Source organism: Diabrotica undecimpunctata, chromosome 6, assembly GCF_040954645.1.
Source record: "Diabrotica undecimpunctata isolate CICGRU chromosome 6, icDiaUnde3, whole genome shotgun sequence".
In the NCBI taxonomy this organism is placed as follows: domain Eukaryota; kingdom Metazoa; phylum Arthropoda; class Insecta; order Coleoptera; family Chrysomelidae; genus Diabrotica; species Diabrotica undecimpunctata.
The window spans coordinates 32,686,113-32,706,729 of record NC_092808.1 but is presented as its reverse complement, the minus strand read 5'-3'; the positions used below and the strand labels follow the sequence as shown (position 1 = coordinate 32,706,729).

Below are 20,617 nucleotides of genomic sequence, written 5' to 3'. Positions count from 1 at the left end.
TTTTGTGCTTCCATCGATGGATCACATCATATCTTATTATATGAATAACAGCTTCAGAATAGTATTAACTAAAAATATTTTCAAAGCATATAAATATTCTTTACCATGGATTGATGGCTGACTGGCTAAGTTACAGGGTGGTCAAGAATTTTCTAAAATTGATCTGTCAGGTTTATCAACAAGTTGTCCAACCCAGTTTCTACGTATTATGGAAGAAATATTACTCGTTTTGATGTAAGTTTTCCTAGTTATCAAAGACTAATAATATGGATAAATATGCGTAAATATGAAACAATTTAAAAGTTTGCCCAATAATCCTTAAGAACTACCAATAGTAGATTTTTTTTGTTTATTTTGGATTAATGCTACAAAATATGAAAAGCTTACCTCGGAGTCCTTGAGTTTTTTCTTCGCAACTTCTGTTTTTTCAGGTTTTTCAGCTTTTCGTCTGATAGTTCTTACAGATTTTGTTTTAACTGCACGAGTGTTACTATTGCCAAAGAGTCCCCTATTTTCAGCCATTTGAATCATATATTTATCATCCAGACGAATTATTTCCTAAAAATTATACATATTGACAATAGGGTATAATACTACAAAATTGAGCTAAATAAAATTAATATTATTTTAAATGATATTCGGCGTTGTTAAGTAAAGTAAAACGGATATAGAAAATAGTCAGCGACAAGTAAAAAACGTTTTGCAAAGGTACAAAAACGTCATCCTCACAGTGCAATAGAAAGAATGACATTACCGCGTTATCTGGAAGGAAGAGCACTTCCTGGGCATATATATATATGTATATATATGCCCAGGATATAACTGAGCAATTGGAAAAATAAATTTGTAATTTACGAACTTATTTTCAGAAGCAAAATGGAATACCTACTTTACCTCCTGAAATTTTCGAAATAGCTGATATAATAACATTTAAACTGGTGAAACAAGCAATGATCATAAACGATCTATCCTAAGAAGGAAACCTGCGTATATTCATGAATAAACCTCTGCATGGGGGGCCTAATAAAGTCAGTTAAAGCTGCATCGAAAGTATATCATGGGGGACCTAATAAAGTCAGTTAAAGCTGCATCGAACGTATAGCAGCGAACTAATCGATGACGTCATGAAAGGTGTTTCTCGAAAAAGAGGGTTTCTTACTTGCCCTTCAGAATTATTAAAAAGTAAAATTGGAGATAAATCTCAACTTCGATGGAACAGATCAGGGAACTTATTAAAATTACCAAAAAAGAAACGGAACTCCTTAGAAACGTTCTAACAAGAGAAGACAGTCAAGTTAACACATGACTACAAAAGTACTATAGAGAGACTACAATATAAACTACCAGTCACAACTAAAGAATGTATAAATGATAGTTACATCGATATAATTATAACTTTTTTTGACTTTTACCACATAGAGATGGTTATAATGCAAGGTAAATTAAAGGAAAGTAGAGAGACTTGTCGACAACAAGCCTCATAGCTGAAAATATATTTTAGTTGACTGGCAAGATATGCTAAGAACTGTTCAGTGCCACAATCAGCAAACTCATGTGGATCATAATGATTGTCAACATCTGAAGAGGATATGGTACTACAAGGAGAATAAGATTTATGTTAATCAAATTACAATGTTCATAAATAATAGAATATTGTATAAAAATATTTTTTTAATATAGATACTAACCTTTCTTTGAAGAAGCGCTAAATAACATCCGCAGACTTCTTTTTGAAAACCTTTACAACTTTCGCTTGGACATAGCATTGGTAAATTGCAATTATTAAATATATCCGTATCAGGTACCTAAAATATTGCTATTTTTATATTGTATATTATTATAGTGTAACTGTATCAAATTTATCCGTATCATGTACCAAAAATGTATGTATTATATAGTATAACTAGGTAAAAGAATAAATAAATAATAAAATAATAAAAAACGACGATTTCGTTATTGATTGTTGAATATCTTAAATGAGTACTCATTACCACACACCAATAGTCGATAATATAACAGGGGTAAAATAATACAATAGGCGAGGAAATAGGCCAAAAACCTACCAATTTTTTGAAAATAGATAGATCTCACTGAAACTTATTGCATTCGGTTTGAAGAGCGTTAAAAAATTTTTTGAACTAAAGTGATGATTTCGAAATGAAAATTGCAATATTGAACAAGGAAAATGCATTTTCAAAAGTGCATTTCGAAGGTACGAAAAATGATAAATTTTTAATTCGAAAATAATTGACAAAAATGAGTTCAATATTACTACTCGAGTGTTTTTAGGGTCGCTAATCACGAATATTACGATGACGATGGACTCCGAGGCACTTGGTGCCCAGGATGGGTGTCGTCTTCTGCAGTTTTATGGAAATTCGATAGAAAATCAGTGCAAACTCGTTACTAGAAAGTTTTGGGGTCACTGAACACTAATATAATGATGGCATTGGTCTGCGAGGCACCAGGTGCCCAGGAAAGACCTCGTCTCCTGAAGTTTTATGGAAAATCAATACAAAATCAGTTCAAACTCGTTACTCGGGAGTTTTTGGGGTAGCTGAACACGAATATCATGACGGCGATGATCTCTGTGGTATTTGGTGCCCAAGAAGGATCTCGCGAGGCACCTCGTCTTCTGAAGTTTCATGGGAATTTGATACAAAATCTGTCCAAACTCGTTACTTGGATATCTTGAACTCTAATTCATTAGCAATCTTCCTCGAGGTAACCACATTATTTTTATAACCTTTATCTAATATAGAAAAAAATATTTTTTAATCTACTTCTGTCTAACAGAGGTGCTGTTCCCGCCTTTTAACTTTTTACCTTCACATTCATTTCTTTCCAACATATATGGGTAAATAATATCGTAGAGTATACATTATTCGAGATAATAGTTTATTAATATTAAGTCATGCATAACAAAATACATTTTTATATTAATATTCAACTACAAAACTTACTGTTACTTTTTCCAAGAAACTTTCAGCCGATTCAGGTGTTGCACCCTCTGGTAAAACGATATCTGTCGGGGTTTTGCTAGTAAGATCACCCTGCTCTTCCGGTGGTTTTTGTAGGTTTTCATTATTATTAATTTCTTTCATCTCTTTGTCCTAAAAATTAAAATGTTAAATTAGATTATAATAAATAATGTTGCAAAAGATAAAAAGTTATTAACAAATACTTAAATGTTTTTTAGTAGGATATAAACGATACATTAAACCCTAAATAACGAAAACCGTTTTGCCAAATTCCTAATTTGAATGTGGTAAGTAACTGGCAACTGAACCATATACAGTGAGTATAAAAAGAAACGTAACTGGCTAATGATTGCTGTTCAATTAAAAAAAAAAGTTTTTAATCAAAGTTTTTTTTATTAGTCAAATTATCTATGTAAGTGTAAGAGAATTGAGTTTTGCAGACGACCAGATAGTGATGGACCAAGACTATGAAAACTAAAGGTAAATATCAAGAAAACTAAATACATGTGTATTGGGGGAATTCAAAAAAATCTAATCTTGGAAGAAATACAGCGAGAAATAAATAGCTATCAAAAATAAAAATATTTAGGCATGCAAATAACCAACGATGGCAAATTAGACATATAACAGGAAAGACAAGCCATTAGGCAATTAAACAGTGTACTGTGGGATAAAACAATCTCCAAAGAAAACAAACACAAAATCTATAACAGCATTATAAAAAGCATTGTTACATATGGAACTGAAGTATGGCCACTGAATGGAAAAAACTTAAAAGCATTAGAAGCAACAGAAATGGACTTTTGGAAAAGAGCGGCTGGAAAATCAAGATTAGACAGAGTTAGAAACGAAAAAATACATCAGAATAAATCAACTAAGATAGTATGGACACGTCCAAAGAATGGATCAACACAGAATATCAAAGAAAGTATTGAAGTGGACACCGCATGGAAGAAGAAAGCAAAGTAGATCAAGATTAAGTTGGAGAGAAGGGATCGATAAAGACTTACGGGAGAGTGGAGTTGATTGATTGATTGATCTATGTAAGCAAATTAGAAATTAGCTGCACCGTTAAATCAAAATAATGACAAGTTATAAATTTTTTTAAATCGTATATCTTTTAAATATTTCAAAATGCCATGAGATCATGTACAGTCGATACGCAGAGACTCATCATTAAAGAGAATATAAAGTAGCAAACACTACTAGGAAAATCCACAACACGATGAATTGACAAGATCACAGGAATATGCAAAAGACCAACCAATGCATGAATTTACATAAATAGTCTGGGATAGAAATCTGGGAATAAGCCACAATTAAACAATCTTATTTTAAATAAGAACTATGGCTTATTCCCAGTAAATTAGAACTTTGAGTGTCAACATAAAAAAGGACATGCTTAGACGTTACATATTTAGTATTCTCCTAAACGGTATAGAGGTAGCTACTCAAGTAATGATGAGAAAATTGGAAGTAATGATATCTTACGTAGACAAAGCCATGTCTTGCCAAATTTTTATAGAAAAACAACAGAACTGAAACACTGAATAGAATTCTCGTCTTCGACATTGCCCCTGCTCACTCACCAAATCTTGAAGATGACTTACTCGAAGACTTTAAGTTTATAAAGGTTCTCTACCTACCACCCAACACCACTCCTATCCTGCAGCCCATAAACCAACAGGTCATTTCTAATTTTAAGAAGTTGTATACCAAGCACATTTTTGGGCGCTGCTTTGAGGTGATGGGGAACACAACCCTTACCCTTCAAAGGTTCTAGAATGGAAGGACCATTTTAACATCGTATTATGCCTAAGAATTATTGATCATAACTGGATGTCTGTTACAACGAGGACCTTAAATCATGCATGGAAGAAACTGTGACCTGAGACTGTAGCTGAAAGGCCCTTCGAAGGATTGGAACCCGAAGTGTCAGTGGTAAAGAAGATTGTTTCTCTGAGAAAATCCATAGGTCTGGAGGTGAATGAAAGATATGTGAATGAACTCATCCAGGAATAGTCTCAGGAGTTGACAACCAAGGAGTTAAACGATCTACATTTGTAGCAGAATACGGTGGTTCAACGAAAAATTGGTTTTGAAGAGAAACCAGAGATGGAGGAGGTTATCTCTACAAGAGATATAAAGGGGATTCGGGAATGTGGGAGGAAGTTGTAGAGTTCGTGGATAAAAATTACCACGAAAAAGTTGCAACTGATCGTGCATCGGAGTTGTTCAACGAAACTTTTCTAACTCATTTCCGAAATATCCTGAAAGGGAGGAAGAAACAAACCTTGCACTTCCGTAAGCACTGAACTTTTTCTTTTATCATGTTTTTTAGAATATAAATATATTTGTTTCTTCTTGTAAATGCATTTTTCTTATTTAAAAACACTTAAAAAACAACTTGGGTGGTGTTTTGGGAGCTGGAACAGATTAATGGCATTTCAATCAGATTAATGGCATTTCAATCAGATTAATGGCATTTCAATGAATTGGAATGGGGAAAATTGCTTTGAAACATGAGCAATTTGAGACATACTATATATATATATATATATAAATATATATATAAATATATATATATATATATATATATATATATATATATATATATATTATTATTATTATTATTATTATTATTATTGTGAAACAACCTAAATAATTAAGAACATACATCTGAAGGAGGAGAAAGGTTCTTGGTTTGTTGACCTTGTAGCAGAGCATGCTGCATTTTTGCTATCTTGTTAATTTCTGTTAAAGTTTTGTCAACCATTTGCGTATTTTCTGCCTCCAATTCGGAATGAGTTTCATAGAGGACAAATTGTATTTGCGGTCTTGACATAGCAAATCGTAAAGTTTTTTGCTGTTCTTCGAGAATACTTGATACTCTCTCTTTAGCTTCCTTACTATCTCCTGTTTCAGTTAATATTTCTAGCATGGAAAGGTCTCCACCTCGGCTACACACCTAAAAGACAAAATATTATTTTTGTTATTCTATCCTTAAAAGGCATCTTTTGACGTTTATTCGTACATCATTATTATTTTAATACTAAATGTTGAAATAAATAGAAATAGGTTAAACGTTAGTTAGACCAGAGAAATGAGTAAATAAAAAGTATTTTTCGTGACACTCTTTGTACCTTGACAGGTATCTAATAACTGCTTTTGATAAATTTTGTCAATAGATTTGGTCAAATCAGATATCACAGTTCTTACCGAAAAAAAAGGACAAGGTAGCGAAGACATAGGAGGTTTTATTCATATTTATAGTGGAGTTGAGAAAGACAAGAGAGCACAAGCAGGTGTATCAATATTAATAAAAAAAAGACTTAAAAGGAAACTTGAAGAGTTAGGAATAAATCAATGAGAGAATTATTAGAGTACCTATTACGTGGAAAGGGTACGATTTCGAGATCATTAGAATATATGTGCAATCAGAAAGTGCATAAAAAACAGATAAACAAATATTCTGCGAAGACTTATCAGAACTAATTGAAAATATAAATAGCCGCAAAGAAATTATTATACTGTTGGGAGATTTTATTGCTTGGACAGGAAAAAAAACAAATGACAAAGACGTAGGTAAATACGGAGTTGCAAAATAAGTGAAAATAAGGAACATTGAATCCGATTCTGCGAACGGCACTCTCTGAAAATCCTAAAAGAATTCTACAATCATAAAAATATACTTAAGTATACCTGGATCCAACCAACGAGAAACACTAAGTTAAATATAGATTATGTTATCACAAAACAAGAAACACACAAAACACACAAGTCGAAGATGTAAAAGAGGACCGGAGTGCGGAACTGACCACTGGTAAGATCAAAATGTTAAAGTTGATTCACAATTATAAGAACTGACTTATGCAGAATTTAAAAGTATCCCGCTGATAAAGTCGAAGCCATAAAGGGATTTGCTTCTTCAGATAAATAGTAAAAAGGGCCGGCTTAACAAATTTTATATTTTATTTGGCATTTACATTACATATTTAATTTAAATAAATATCTAGATAATTAAGGGAAAAAATATATGAACTGATGGAGTATTTAAATTAATTAATTATTATATTTTTCGGTGTCGATTCTTTATTAAATATATCCAAATTTTAAAAGTAATAAACAATTTGTGTTATGTTAAACAAATTGCAAGTAAAATAATAAAATAGTGAAGTGAAAATTAAAATGAACTAATGTAGGTATATACATATAGCTGAATATGATTATATTTTATATTCCATGTAAGGCAAGAAGGTTTTCAATTGTTAGTGTATAATAATAGTTAGGTATAAAGTATGTCTAAGGTATGTCTTTTTTCAATGCGAAACTTTTTAAAATATCCAATAAATCCTTTTTAGTATTATTTATGTGAAAATAAATATCTTTGTCACATAAGTAATTCTGTATTGTTATTTTCGTATCGCTTGAACTGGGAATTTTATTTAATTGCCTGCTATGATATGTTGCATTGTTCATAACTATAACACTATTAGTAGGGGCGTTGGGTATTAACTTATTTTTATACCAGTCTTCAAATATATCTGAAGTTGTGTTGTCATGATAATCGAGACACGAATAACTGATGTTTTTAGCCGATAGAGATAAGGCATTTGCATCCAGCATGAAATATTGTTATCTTTTTTCCTCTATTAGAAGGCACTTTTGTTGAACAAGATTGACTATTATCTACCCAACCTTTAGATGGCGTATCGTGAGTATAAAACTACGTTTCATCTAAATAAATAAGGTCGATTCTCTCGACGATACTGTTTAATTTTGTTTAAATTTTCCGTTCGCCATATGCGTAAACGATGGGATTCCATAAGTACCTGTCTTTTATCTACTTTTTTGTATTTAAACCCTATACGTTGCAAACACTTCCAAACAGTTGTTCTACCGCACTTAATTTCAGTGTTGTCGACGTGAAGCCTGTCAACTAGTATATCTAGTGTGGGTTCTTCATACAAGGCATACACTTTGCGACGAATAATATCTTCATCTTACAATTACATACAATTTTTCTGACTGTGGATAATGGCTTTTTAGTCAAAGTTGTCGTTTCATATAAGGCTTCGTTACTGTCCACGTTTTTTTCGACAAGAGTTTGAAAAACATTGGCAATAATTTGTTTTGTATCAGTAGATAAATGTATTCGTTGGCGGTGTTCTGGTTCTAATACTTGAATGAGGTCACCTCCTAGTCGATTTGGTTCCAGGGGACTCTTCCTGGACTCCAGGGACGCCACATTATTTCATACAATAAAGGTAAATTTGACTTACGTGGATTCACCGGTAAGTGTACACACTCTAAATTTAAAAATAAACACTTTTATAACAATACTCAACTAATTTTTTGCACACACTGAATACTCAAACGACTTTACAACCTATTCATTCGAAAGCAGACTTTTAAGTATTAGTTTGTCATCGTACAACTCTCTTCAAATTAAAAACCAAATAACGATAAATAACAAGTAGAAAGTTATATAAATTCCAAGCAATTTGTTAATATGTAGGTCAATTAAGTTAAACGTTTACTCATCATAACTGTATATACGGGTTTGTCAGTTCTAATGTGCTGTTTGGGATATTACCCGTTTTCCTAAAACTTACTAATTTTCACGTCCGCTCCAGTCAATTTGACTAAATTAAGATCTTCATAATTTTGGGAGCATTTTCTTCGTTGAGACTTAAAATAATGATTAATAAAAGAATACAATAATTATGGGAAATTTGTATGTTTATAAAAAGAGTTTTTTGACATTACGCTCGAATGATAATATTTGATCTGATTACATGTACCTACCTACAGTTGACTTGGCTATATGCCGGTCCTGGCAGCTTGGGTAGCTGTGATAATTATACAAAACCACTGGGAATGAATCTACTCAAATACAATATTGATGCACTGCAAAATGACTCAACATCATTCTTATATAAATCAAAACTTAGTAAAAAATTAACAAACCTGATCTACTCTTTAGCTCAGAATATTGATACGATAGTGTATCACTTTCAATGCTTTGGGTAGCAATGGAAAAACATGGAATAATTAAAAACATATACAAAAGCAGTAAACAACTTTATAAAAATATGACGGTAAACTTTAAACAAATTCACTAGAGAATTTCCTACTAGTAAGGGTCTCAAGCAAGGCTGCTGCATAGTACCTACACTCTTCAAAATATATTGGAATGATATATTGACCAAGTGGGGCCTTACAATTTTGTAAGTAAGTTTTGAAAAGTAAAATTTTGCAAAATAAATATTTATTTTAAATTATTTAAACAAATTACTCGGTTAAATAAATATAAACAATACACAAATTAACTAAATGCATTTTTATGATCTATGCTACGAGATACCCCAAATTAAAAAAAAAAAAACATTAATTTTAGTTGATTAGAACCGGAAATATTGCGACCTTTGTAAATTTGAACTTATAAATTCAGTTTTTGAAATTGTAAAATCCCTTCGCTTTTAAACCCTTTATCTTTTGCGCATCATGGACGGCTCATTTTTAAAGGAATCGTTTATAAGTTTTTTTGTCTAAGCTTGAACTTTTAATCCTTGTTTATAAACAAAGTCCCGGTAAATTTTTGAAAAACTCGCGTTTTAAGGCTCATAGGATATTATGTTTTTTTTTTTGGAATTCGTGTAAACATGCCAAAATACCGAATACAAAAAAAATAACTTCCTACATATATTATAATTGCATCTGATTTGCATATGATTATTGCATATGAGTTATTTTAATTGTTTATAAACTTAAAATCACAGTACTTTTGCAAACCTATTTTACAATATTTAACATAAATTTTTAATTCATTAAATGATTTAATTTTTAATAAAATAAGGTTATCTCTTTAAAATAATGACGGTATTAGATTTTTATTTCGAAGCAGGGCAACCGCAAGCCGCTTATACGTATTTCAACCTTTTTAGGTGTCATCAGAGCTACATATGTAGTTTCTCTGAATCGAAACAAAATATCTCCCGTCGTAGGACAATAATTATCGAAATAATTATTTACAGACGTTATAACGCCATCTAATAACAACAAGAGAAATCATAAGATTTCCTACTTGGCGAAACTGAATTCAAATCTTTACCACTGTGCTTTCTAAACCTTGCAAAGCAGATAGATTGATGAATTAGTCGGCAAGGGAATCTAAAATATGCATTCCACATGCCATTCATCATGGTCAAAATTCGTAGTGAAGTCAGTTTCTGGTACTCCAAACAGAGTAAAGAACTAAAACATAATCACGGTATTAGATTACATACATCTACTACATTTACATTAATGTATATTGTGTTGTCTATATTACGATTTAAGTTATTATAGTATTCTCTGGAAGAAATTTTGTTATCATGAAATCTGTTTATGGTAATAACTCAAAATTGAAAAAAAATGAGTTACGACAGTTTTCGTTGGGAGGGTCGATATGATGTTAACAGAAAAAATATGCAAAAATATTAAATAATCAGACCATAAATAGTAAAAAAACTCACCAAATCTATCGGATCTAAAACAGCCGAATAACTGTTTGGTGGTGTGGCGAAAACAGCAACTACTTCTTCCATATAATTGGCATCAGCGGGTGTATCAATCAGTCTATCAGAAAATAACCTAATATTTGACATTCCTAATTCGTTAAAATAAGATTCATACTCATCTTTCCTAAAACATAAAATAAAATCTAATTTACGAGATTTTTGTTTGAACTGGTTTGTTTTAACTTAAAATAATTTGGGATGGTGGTGAATCGTCAAACAGGCCATAGAAAACTTATTGTGAATTTCCAAAATGTTAAATTCCTGTTTCCCCAATTATCTTCGCGTTCTGGCTAATGGCGAACACGCGTTCTGGCTAATGTTAGAGCAGAATTTTACAATTGATTGAGATATCGTTATCTATATATATATATAATCTATAAAATTAACACAAATTAAAAACGAACAAGTAGGAAAAAGAAAAACATACTTTGAAAACTATTGTTTATATTTTGTAGGTCAATTCGGCGATTTCCTTTATTTTCCAAAATGTTAATAACAGAATCTTAGAATAAGGGTTTTGTCATTTATCCTTTTAAAAAGCGGTTTTCAATGAAAATTAAAGAAAGCGATGACATTTGATCTTGCAATTGGGTATTTCTTTGGTATGTTTTAGTCCGCTTCATTGCTGAAAAACGATGCACTTGTAGTCGACATTGTTAAAAATAGGTTTGCCCATTTAAAAGCTTCCGAAAATGCATTATCAAACTCTGAAGACTTTAAATTCTTGTACATTTTTTGAATATAATCTTGATCATTATAAAGAACTGTCAATTCTGTTTTTACCTTTACTGTGTCAAATTTTTGTCCATACAGCTTTACAAGTTGACGAAAGCCACTATCTGGGAATTTTTTTTGCATAATTTTTAAAATTATCAAAATCATACTTTGCTTTAAATCAGAAAACCTATTTTAAGTCGAATAATCAGTGTCAAAAATTTCAAAAAAAGTCGTCGATAAGGCGTCTCTTTATCATCGCTAATATTGGTAATTCGTTGCCTCTTATTGGGTTTGGAGACATCATCATTTACAAAATTTTCTTGTTTTCACCATAGACTTTCAAAATTATTCCGCTCTAATTGCAAAAATTAGAGAAATTCCTTAACCTTTCTCGTGCAATATCCAATGTCATAAATTTTTTTTTTGTAAAATATCAAACAAAGCTTATGATTTTGGGAGAATAATCTCAAATAAACTTAAAAAGAAATTAAAATTAAATTTAATTGTTGCTGTGTCAGTATGCATTTCTTTAAATAGTTCGAGAATTCCTGAACGAATACAAGAAACAGACTCAACGAGTCTACCAGCATAAATCTACCTTAGTTCTCTACCTCTACAACAATCCTTAACTCATACATCCTAGTATATAAAATCAAATAATGTAACTAAAATTTATTTAACAACATTTAAAGGGTTTTTACCCAAGTATTTAGTGGCTCAAAACATGTACATCAAGATGGCACTGATGATGGAATATTAATAAAACGTTCTGTGATGTAGCCCGATAGGGTGTTTTAATATACTTATACCTTTTATATATTTTTTTTAATTATTTTAAATAATTTTTTTCTGATACATGGTATACAGCCAGCTACATGAATTTAGTTTCCTTGCGGACTCTCTAATATGTTTCACTGATTACTATAAAACTAAATTGAGTCTATGTGCACAAGAATGAACAAAAATTGCATCTAAATTCTTATCTTTCCCCAGTTTTTGTAGGCCTACTCGTTACAGCCGCACAATCAGAAGTCTGTCTTCTTCTTTAAGTGCCATCTCCGCGATCAAGGTTGGCAATCATCATGGCTATTCTGACCTTCGAGGCAGCTGCACTGAATAATTGCCTTGAGCTGCAACCAAACCACTCTCTCGTTCTTCAACCAGGAAACGCGTCTTCTTCCTATGCTTCTCCTACCCTCTACTTTTCCTTGAATGATGAGTCTCAATATGTTGTATCTCTTTCGCCTCCCAGCACATGTCCGAAATATTCCAATTTCCTTTATTTTATTGTATTTTCCATTTTCCTCTCTCTGCCTATTCTCCTTAACACTTTTGTATTCGTGACTCTATCTATCCATGGAATCCTTAACAATCTTCTAAATGTCCACATTTCAAACGCGTTAAGTCGATTTATTGTATTCCGGTTTCATGTCCATGATTCAGCTCCATAGTAGAGTGCACTGTGTACATAGCATTTAATTAGTCTTATTCTGAGGGCCAATGTCAGATCTTTGCTACATAAAATCTTTTTTATTTTCACGAAGCTGTCACGTGCTTTTTCAATTCTGACTCTTATATCTGCAGTATAATCGTTATTTTCTGTGATTATCGTTCCCAAGTAAGTATATCTTTTTACTCTCTCAATCTGCTGCCTACAGGTAATATTTGGTTTGTATTGTTGTTTTTGCTAATTTTCATGAATATGGTTTTTCTGATGTTAAGAGAGAGAGTCCGTATTCTCCACTATATCTTAATATTTTGTTTATTATTCTTTCTCTAAGTCTTCCAAGTTGTCGGTTATTATGACTGTATCGTCGGCATACCTAATGTTGTTAATTAAACTTCCGTTCACTTTTGTGCCTACTGCCTCGTTTACCAAAGATTCTTGTATGATTTCTTCAGAATAAGCATTGCTGACCCCTCTCCTTATCTCCACTTCTTCTGACACTTCTTTTCCAATTTTCACATTTTATCGTTGGCTGTAGTATAAATCTGATATCGATGTTACATCCCTCACATCCATATTTTTGTTTTTGAGTACTTCTATATGTCGGTCATATTTTACCTTATCGAATGCCTTGTTGTAGTCTATAAAGCATACATAAAGATCTCGATTAACATCCAAACATCTTTGGGTCAGTACGTTAAAAGTAAATAGTGCCTCTCTTGTGCCCACTCCATTCCGAAATTCAAACTGGAAATCATTAATATCCATCTCCAGATTAGCGTGTATTCTATTATGGATGATTTTTAGCAGGGTTTTTAAGCTATGTGACATTAGACTGATCGTTCAATAATCACTACATTCTTTGGCATTTACTTTCTTTGGTAGACAAATAAATGTTGATGTCAGCATTTCACGTGGAAGGATTCCTTCGAAATAGATTGTGTTCAGTAGTTGGACTAAAATATCTATGTTTTTTTCATTGACCAGTTTTAGCAATTCACTTGGTATTTCACCTGGACTAGCAACTTTATTATTTTTCATGGACTTTACTGCATTCATAACTTCTGACTTTGTTATTTCGGGTCCCTCGTCTTTACTCTGATTATCTTCATATATATTTTTCTGTCTCTGATCATGGAATAATTCCTCTATATATTCTTTCCATTTTAATAATTTTTGTTCTGTTTCCACTAAAATGTTTCCTTGTTTGTCCAATAATATGCTTGGGGTTCTTTGTTTTGCTATCCCAGCTATTTCTTTAACTTTCTTATGGAGATTGAAGTTGTCATATTTGTTTTCTAAGTCTTCTATTTCTTAGCATTTTCCAGCGAAATAAGTGTCTTTAGCTTCTCTTATTTTCCTTCTTATTTGATTATGCAGCTGTTGATACTGAGTTATGTTGATATTCTTTTGCCTTCTTCTGTCCTCCATCATTTCCAAGATTTCTTCTGTCATCCAATCTCCTTTCTTGCATCTGGTTGTTGTGAGTTTTCCGCGACTTGGTTCGATAATTGCATTTTTAAAGAATTGCCATTGTTGTTTTACATCACCATCGATTGATTCCGGTGTGGATTGTAGGTTTGCATTAATTTCTCGTTTCAGTTTTCCTTTGACGTCTTCTGATTCTAATTTTTGTATGTTTAGTTTTTAGAAGTCTGCGCAATGTTTATTTCCACACTGAAACTCATTAAACGCACTAAACCAAATTTCAAAAATTTTTCACAAACGTCACCGTCGGAGCAAACATGTCTAAATACAAACGAAAGTTGCGCTGGTTTCAAACATCAGTTCTTTCATCCAATATAAGAACTACAGAACTTGCTTCGGTAATTTCTGATTTAATTTCATTAATCATAAATATAGATATGACTTCAATAACATTGTTTTGTACGTCACTTGAAACTCCTGAAAAATCAGTTGATATTTCTAGATGTTGGCAAAATTTTTGATCTTTTTTGACAATTAATGTTAACAATTCCCTGCAAGTGCCTCGATTGGCAGAGTGATTGCCGTCAACATGACCCCGAAATGCTAATTCTTGTTTGGCCAAAAAACATACGGCATCTATAAGTCTGCTAACGATATCTATTTTTTAACAATTTCATATTTTTAGCACTATTTGCTTTAAAAGCTTGGTTAATAGAACTTTCGTTTCTTGTTTTTCCAAACTAAATTAAATTGACTACACTTCTTACAGGTAACGGAGAAACTTCATTTCTCCTTTTTAAAACTCTAAGACTATTTAAATCGTGGACTCTGCCGCTGGTCCACCCATTTTTTCTGTAGAAAACTGAAGACATGGGCAACAATACAGTCTATTTTTCTTGCAACCACATAACCGAGGATTTTCACTTTACCAACTAATTTAAAATATCGAACTGTTTTTTTGGCTCCTTTATTAAATTGTTTAAAATAGGTGTTGGTCTTTCATTTTCAATAATCTACTTTTTTTCTTTAAAATTATACAAGGAGGATGACTTTTCAAGTAGTTGATCAATTACGCAGCGATACTCATAAATGTTTAATTGCACGCACACTGTAATATGTACTAACGAGTTAGTAACCAAAACAAAAAAAAATGGTAACAAGCCTACTAATATCCACAGTGCGCCCACGCCCTCGCGCTTTCAAAATTTTCAGACACGAGCCGGCCCCGACCGATAGCCGACGGACCATCACTCGTATCCATAAACAAAAGTGGTAACAACGTAACGTGCAACCGAGTCGCATAAACTCGCCAATATTTTCATGCATCTAGATGGCTATTTACTGAATTACTATTAACACATATTTCTGTTGGTAAAAAATATAAATGGAATTATTTCACAGTAGTCGTAAAATATTTATTTGCAAGATGTTTAACTTTTACTAATGGTAATAATGGTACCATGAACGCTTCGCCAGTGGCAAATATATTATATTTTTGGAAAATTTTGATTGTGTTTAATTAGTAAAACAATTTTAAGATTTGATTTCAATACAGACTTCGGTCCTATATAAATAGTTTCTCATGACTTTTGGTGTAGAATAATTAGGGAAGCAGGAATACAGCAGTTTAGAATTTCCCATTGAGTTTAAATATTTAGTGCGTGGTAAAACAAGTGGTGTGCATCATAAAATAAATTAAAAGAAATTAAACAATTAGCGAAACATCGAACAGACCACACCAAGTGATAATATCTCGATTGCAGCTGGGACATCGTAACTGAACTAATAAACACATCTTTACGCAAACTGAGTCACCAATGTGCAAAAATTCCCAATTTACCCTTTTTGTGAAACATATATATTAACTTAGTGTAAATTATACGAAGCTACAAGAAAGAAGCATAACATCTCAATGAATATAAAGGATGCCTTAGGAGAAAACACGAATGTTGAAAATACAAATAGGTTATTTAAAAGACACTGGTTTATATAAGTTGTTGTATTGTTACTTGTATTAAATTTTATGACGCTAAAAATACCAATAAATAATAATAATAAAAGTTCGTTACCTTTTGCCTGCACTAAATGCCAGAAGTTTTTTTATCTTTTCATTTTGGGCTAATAAAGTGGCCAAGTACGCAGTAGTCCGAGGTGAATTAATATGCGTTTGTATCACACTTCCTGTAAGTTCTAGATCGCTTACTAATTTTTTAAACGTGGCTGGACCCAAACAAAAAGATTTATCCTAAAATCAAGTAATATAATATAATTATTATGATAATAATTACTACATAACCTGTGGAAGTATTTTTTATAAGTCGCGGTGGGAGGTGACCCTGCGAGTGGGGGTGTTTTCGGAATTTTCAGAGGACTGGTACCTAGAAGGTAGCAGTAATAGCAGCTGTTGAAAATAAACTAACACATGACAGCAGATGCCTACCCATTCATATTAGTCATACAATTAGCTACAGCTAAAGAATCACCACTAGTGAGCCAAACAGGAACTTCTTCTTCTTATTGCGCCGTCTCCTTTCGAAGGTTGGCGATGCAAATGGCAATTGTAGCTTTGGAAACTGCTGCACAAAAGATTTCTGTGGATGAGCGGTCAAACCATCTTCTTAGGTCTTTCAGCGACGAGTTCTGGCGTCTTTCAACTGATCTTTTGCCCTGCACTTTACCTTCCAATATGATTTGGAGTAATTCATATCTTTCACCTCTCAACACATGCATTGCCAGCAACGACAACAAAACAGCAACTACTACTCCATTCTTTGAAAGTGCCACGCTGGAGTATCAGTTCGTGGTTGAACAAGCAAAAAAAGCGAAGCATCAAGTAAAATAAATGGCATATATCAGAACAACGATTATAATCCTTTATAACAAGGTATTATGAGCCTCAGTGAATATTTTATTAGATACACGATCAACGAATAATTTCTTCATCCAACATTTTTTTCCTTCTTTTTAAATGGCTAACAAGCACAATGCTGCTACCACTTTTCACATCCTGTTTATATTTTGTAGACTTTAATCGGTACATTCTCTGGATAACCGTTGTACACCACTGTAAAAACAGACTAGGACTGAAGTTGAAGCGATAATTTGATAGCAAGACGGAGCGTGAGTCGAGCTGACTATCTAACTAGTAGTTTTACTAAGTGGGACTTCAAATCGGAACGTGAATACCCCGCTTTAACACGTTTTGAAGACCAGGATTAGATGGATTACAACTCCTAAGTAAGGCCGGTTTTTGACACTTCGTACACTGAGACAAAGGTTTATTACTAGTACCTCTCTACAAAATGAATTTTTGTATCGTTCTAACTTTAGAATCAGAGAAAATACGGTAAGAAGAAGACTTGTAGCAAACGATCTGCGTCTTGGTAGGGCACCATTGGATCGTTATTGACCAGAGATCATAGAAGGCAAATATTGCATTTCGCTCGTGAACATGTTTAGAATAACGACGATTGGGAAACATTATTGTTCACTGATGAATCCAGGTACTGCCTTTTTTCTGATGACAGGCGAAATATAGTGTACAGGAGACCTAGAAAATGCTGTGCATAGTGCAACACTGCAGGGACTGTACAGTATGGTGGCGAATCGGCAATGGTGTAGGGTGATATTATGTTGGAGGCTCGTACGGAATTAGTTAGAATAGGTTACGGGAGGCGTACATCACAGAGGTATATTACTGACATTTAAGAATAGCATATCGTGCCATGGGCACCATTTATTGGGGATAAATCATGCTTATGCAACATAATGCCACGCCACACATTACAAGTATTGTGCAGCAATATCGTCAGGAGGTTGAAATTCCTACTATGGTTTGACCTGCGGGAAACACCGACCTCAACCCAATGAAACATATTTGTGAGATCGTAGAGAGACGACTACGACGACTACCCAATGCACCAAACACATTAGAACAACTGTTTTTGCGACTAGTTAAAATTTGGGATCAAATTGATCAAGATGAAATAAAAACGGTAATTCTCAGTATAAGAAATCTTTGTCAAGCGGTAATAAATATGCCAGAGGGGGCAATACTCGCTACTAGTACGATTTTCTTGAATTTTCAATTTTTTGAAACAATTCCGTCATTTATTTATGATGTTCACTCCTGATTAGCTCGCCGGCCAACCGCCGATGTGCCATTTGCCTTCGTTAGCATCTATCCATAAAAAAATTTATGGCTGAAATTTTGTTAAAAACTTTACCCAAAGATAATGTAGCTACCGATTTTGTCGTTTGATTGATTTATTGGTTCAATTGAGCATGGTGTTTTTGCAAAATACAACTCGTATCAGGTATCAGATACTAAACGACCAGCGTACATAGCTCGAAGGTGGTGCCCAGGGGTTTATGTTAATAGCTTAGATGCGACGTGCGACGCCCTTGAAGATCATTTTTACGATTCGGACACCTTTACGAATCAATAGATGCTGTTTTTGTTATAATACAAGAGTGGTACATCCCACAACTGGTATAAAATATAAAGGTACAGTTTTCCGCGCTCCTCAACTACATTATAAATATAGGATTGTTACACCTCAGACTCCTACATAACGAAGCCAATGGATACAACAAAACACAACGTCTATCAGGTATAAGATAATCAAAGGCCAACGCACATTGATCAAAAATGGCACCCAGAGTTTTGTATTAATAGCTTACATACGGCGCCATCGAATACCATTTTTACGATTCGGCCGCCTTTAGTATTAATATTTAAAATATAGTTTTCTGCGCTCCTTAACTACATTATTCATATAGGATTGTTACGATCCAGAACCCAACATAACGAAGCCAGTGGGTACAACAAACGACAACCTTACACTTTAGGTTTTGTGGTTAATTAGTAAGCGCCAACTACTATATAACCAAAACTGTGGATCCAATAAATGGAACCCCAATCCTAACAATGTTTTTCTTGTACGCTGCTTGTTGCGCACGATATACCGAATAGCTGTAAATTTTAGAGTTTAACACATGGGTTTAAGTTAGCAGTCGCAGTTTTGGGCCACTAAACTCGCAGTCATTCTGTATGTGGTTTTAATTTACTATTCACGGTTTTTTGCAGCTATTTGGTATATGAATATAACTTACTACTTACTTATTGTTTTTGGACCCCTTAATTTACGCAGAAGTATATCCAACTTTATTTTAGATTCCAAAAAAATATAAAAAAGTAATTAATTTTTTTTTTCATTGATTCCGTGCCGCCTTTTAGCGGTCTCATTAGTTGCCTTTTAGACGCAATGCGTATTTTGCGTCTAGAATAATCTAGCCTTTGAATAGAAAAATTACTAAAATTTGATTCGTATTTATATACACAAGTATTTTAATAGAAATTCATTTTATTTACCTGAACAACAAATATGTGATTCTTGACAAAGTGACTTTTAGCTAATTGAGTTCTCATAGAAGCATGAAAGACTATAATTTGTGGGCAGTGCCTGTCCCATTTAAAAGTATGTTTATCTAATCTTGTGACGTCCGAAACCATTTTTAAAGAAAAAGTTTTTTCGATATCGTCGCACAACGATTGGTTGTCCCTAAAATATAATACATACCATAAAAACTAAAAGTCATTATTTATTATTTTAATCTTTTGAAATTATTGACTAATCTATAATTGGTGGATTTTTCTGGTAAACCAGAAATCATTTGTATACTTGTCCTGTAGATACCTACTTTGGTATTGGAGAAACTATATTACGATCTTGGATCGCTTTATAAAATTCAGTACTGAGAACAAGCTATGTATATGAGACAAATAAAATTTTTAAATAACCAAAGCGTCGATTATATATTTAGAAGTCACTAGCAGACATTCAAAATAAAGTAATAAGAAATCAGATAGATTATAAAGTAACTCGTGAATGATATCGAATCAAAATCAAGGAACTTAAAATATATAGGAGTAGATGTTCCTTTAGATCCATCTAATAGATTAATTTTAGTGATCAACAAGTTGTGATCTGAAGGAACAAATGAGGTGCTTAAAAGCAAAACGCGTTAAATTCACTTTTTGTCCAAAATGAGATATTGGTTTTAACTGTTCCTCAAAGTTCATTTTATAGATATAACGATTTATTTCCGCTAAAACGAATTAATTAAAAAACATTTCAGTCAACTAAAAGTTACCTTGGAAGCATTTGTAATGCGGTGCTACCAGATAATATTTCGGGAAAGCTGCGTAGACCGAAAAAAAAAAAAAAAATGAATAGTATCAAATCGAATGAAAAAGACTTTAGAAATAATGAAACCAATAAATACTTGAAAGGTGGAATACTTCGACTATGTAATCAGACACCAGAGAGTGGTACCACAAAACATCTGCTGATCTATTCCGAACTGCTACAAAAAAATTATTATTGACAATAGGATTGCCATCATTCGATTATCGGACATTATATAGTAAAAAAAACCCCGATAAAGGGAGTGAGTTTGCGTTAGGAAGGGCATACTGC

At 32.8% G+C, this 20,617-nt stretch overlaps 1 protein-coding gene across 5 annotated transcripts in view; it reads right to left on the bottom strand.

Annotated features, from left to right (window-relative positions):
* LOC140443358 (uncharacterized) overlaps window positions 1-20,617 on the bottom strand; it is a 142,139-nt gene that overhangs the window by 68,638 nt on the left and 52,884 nt on the right. For all 5 annotated transcript variants that reach the window (XM_072534573.1, XM_072534574.1, XM_072534576.1 and 2 more), the window contains 7 exons: window positions 19,510-19,699; window positions 16,205-16,380; window positions 10,499-10,667; window positions 5,659-5,949; window positions 2,964-3,113; window positions 1,689-1,805; window positions 388-558 (listed from right to left, as the gene is read on the bottom strand). In XM_072534573.1, coding sequence (XP_072390674.1) covers window positions 388-558; window positions 1,689-1,805; window positions 2,964-3,113; window positions 5,659-5,949; window positions 10,499-10,667; window positions 16,205-16,380; window positions 19,510-19,699 — 1,264 coding nt within the window. The remainder of the gene's footprint in view (window positions 1-387; window positions 559-1,688; window positions 1,806-2,963; window positions 3,114-5,658; window positions 5,950-10,498; window positions 10,668-16,204; window positions 16,381-19,509; window positions 19,700-20,617) is intronic.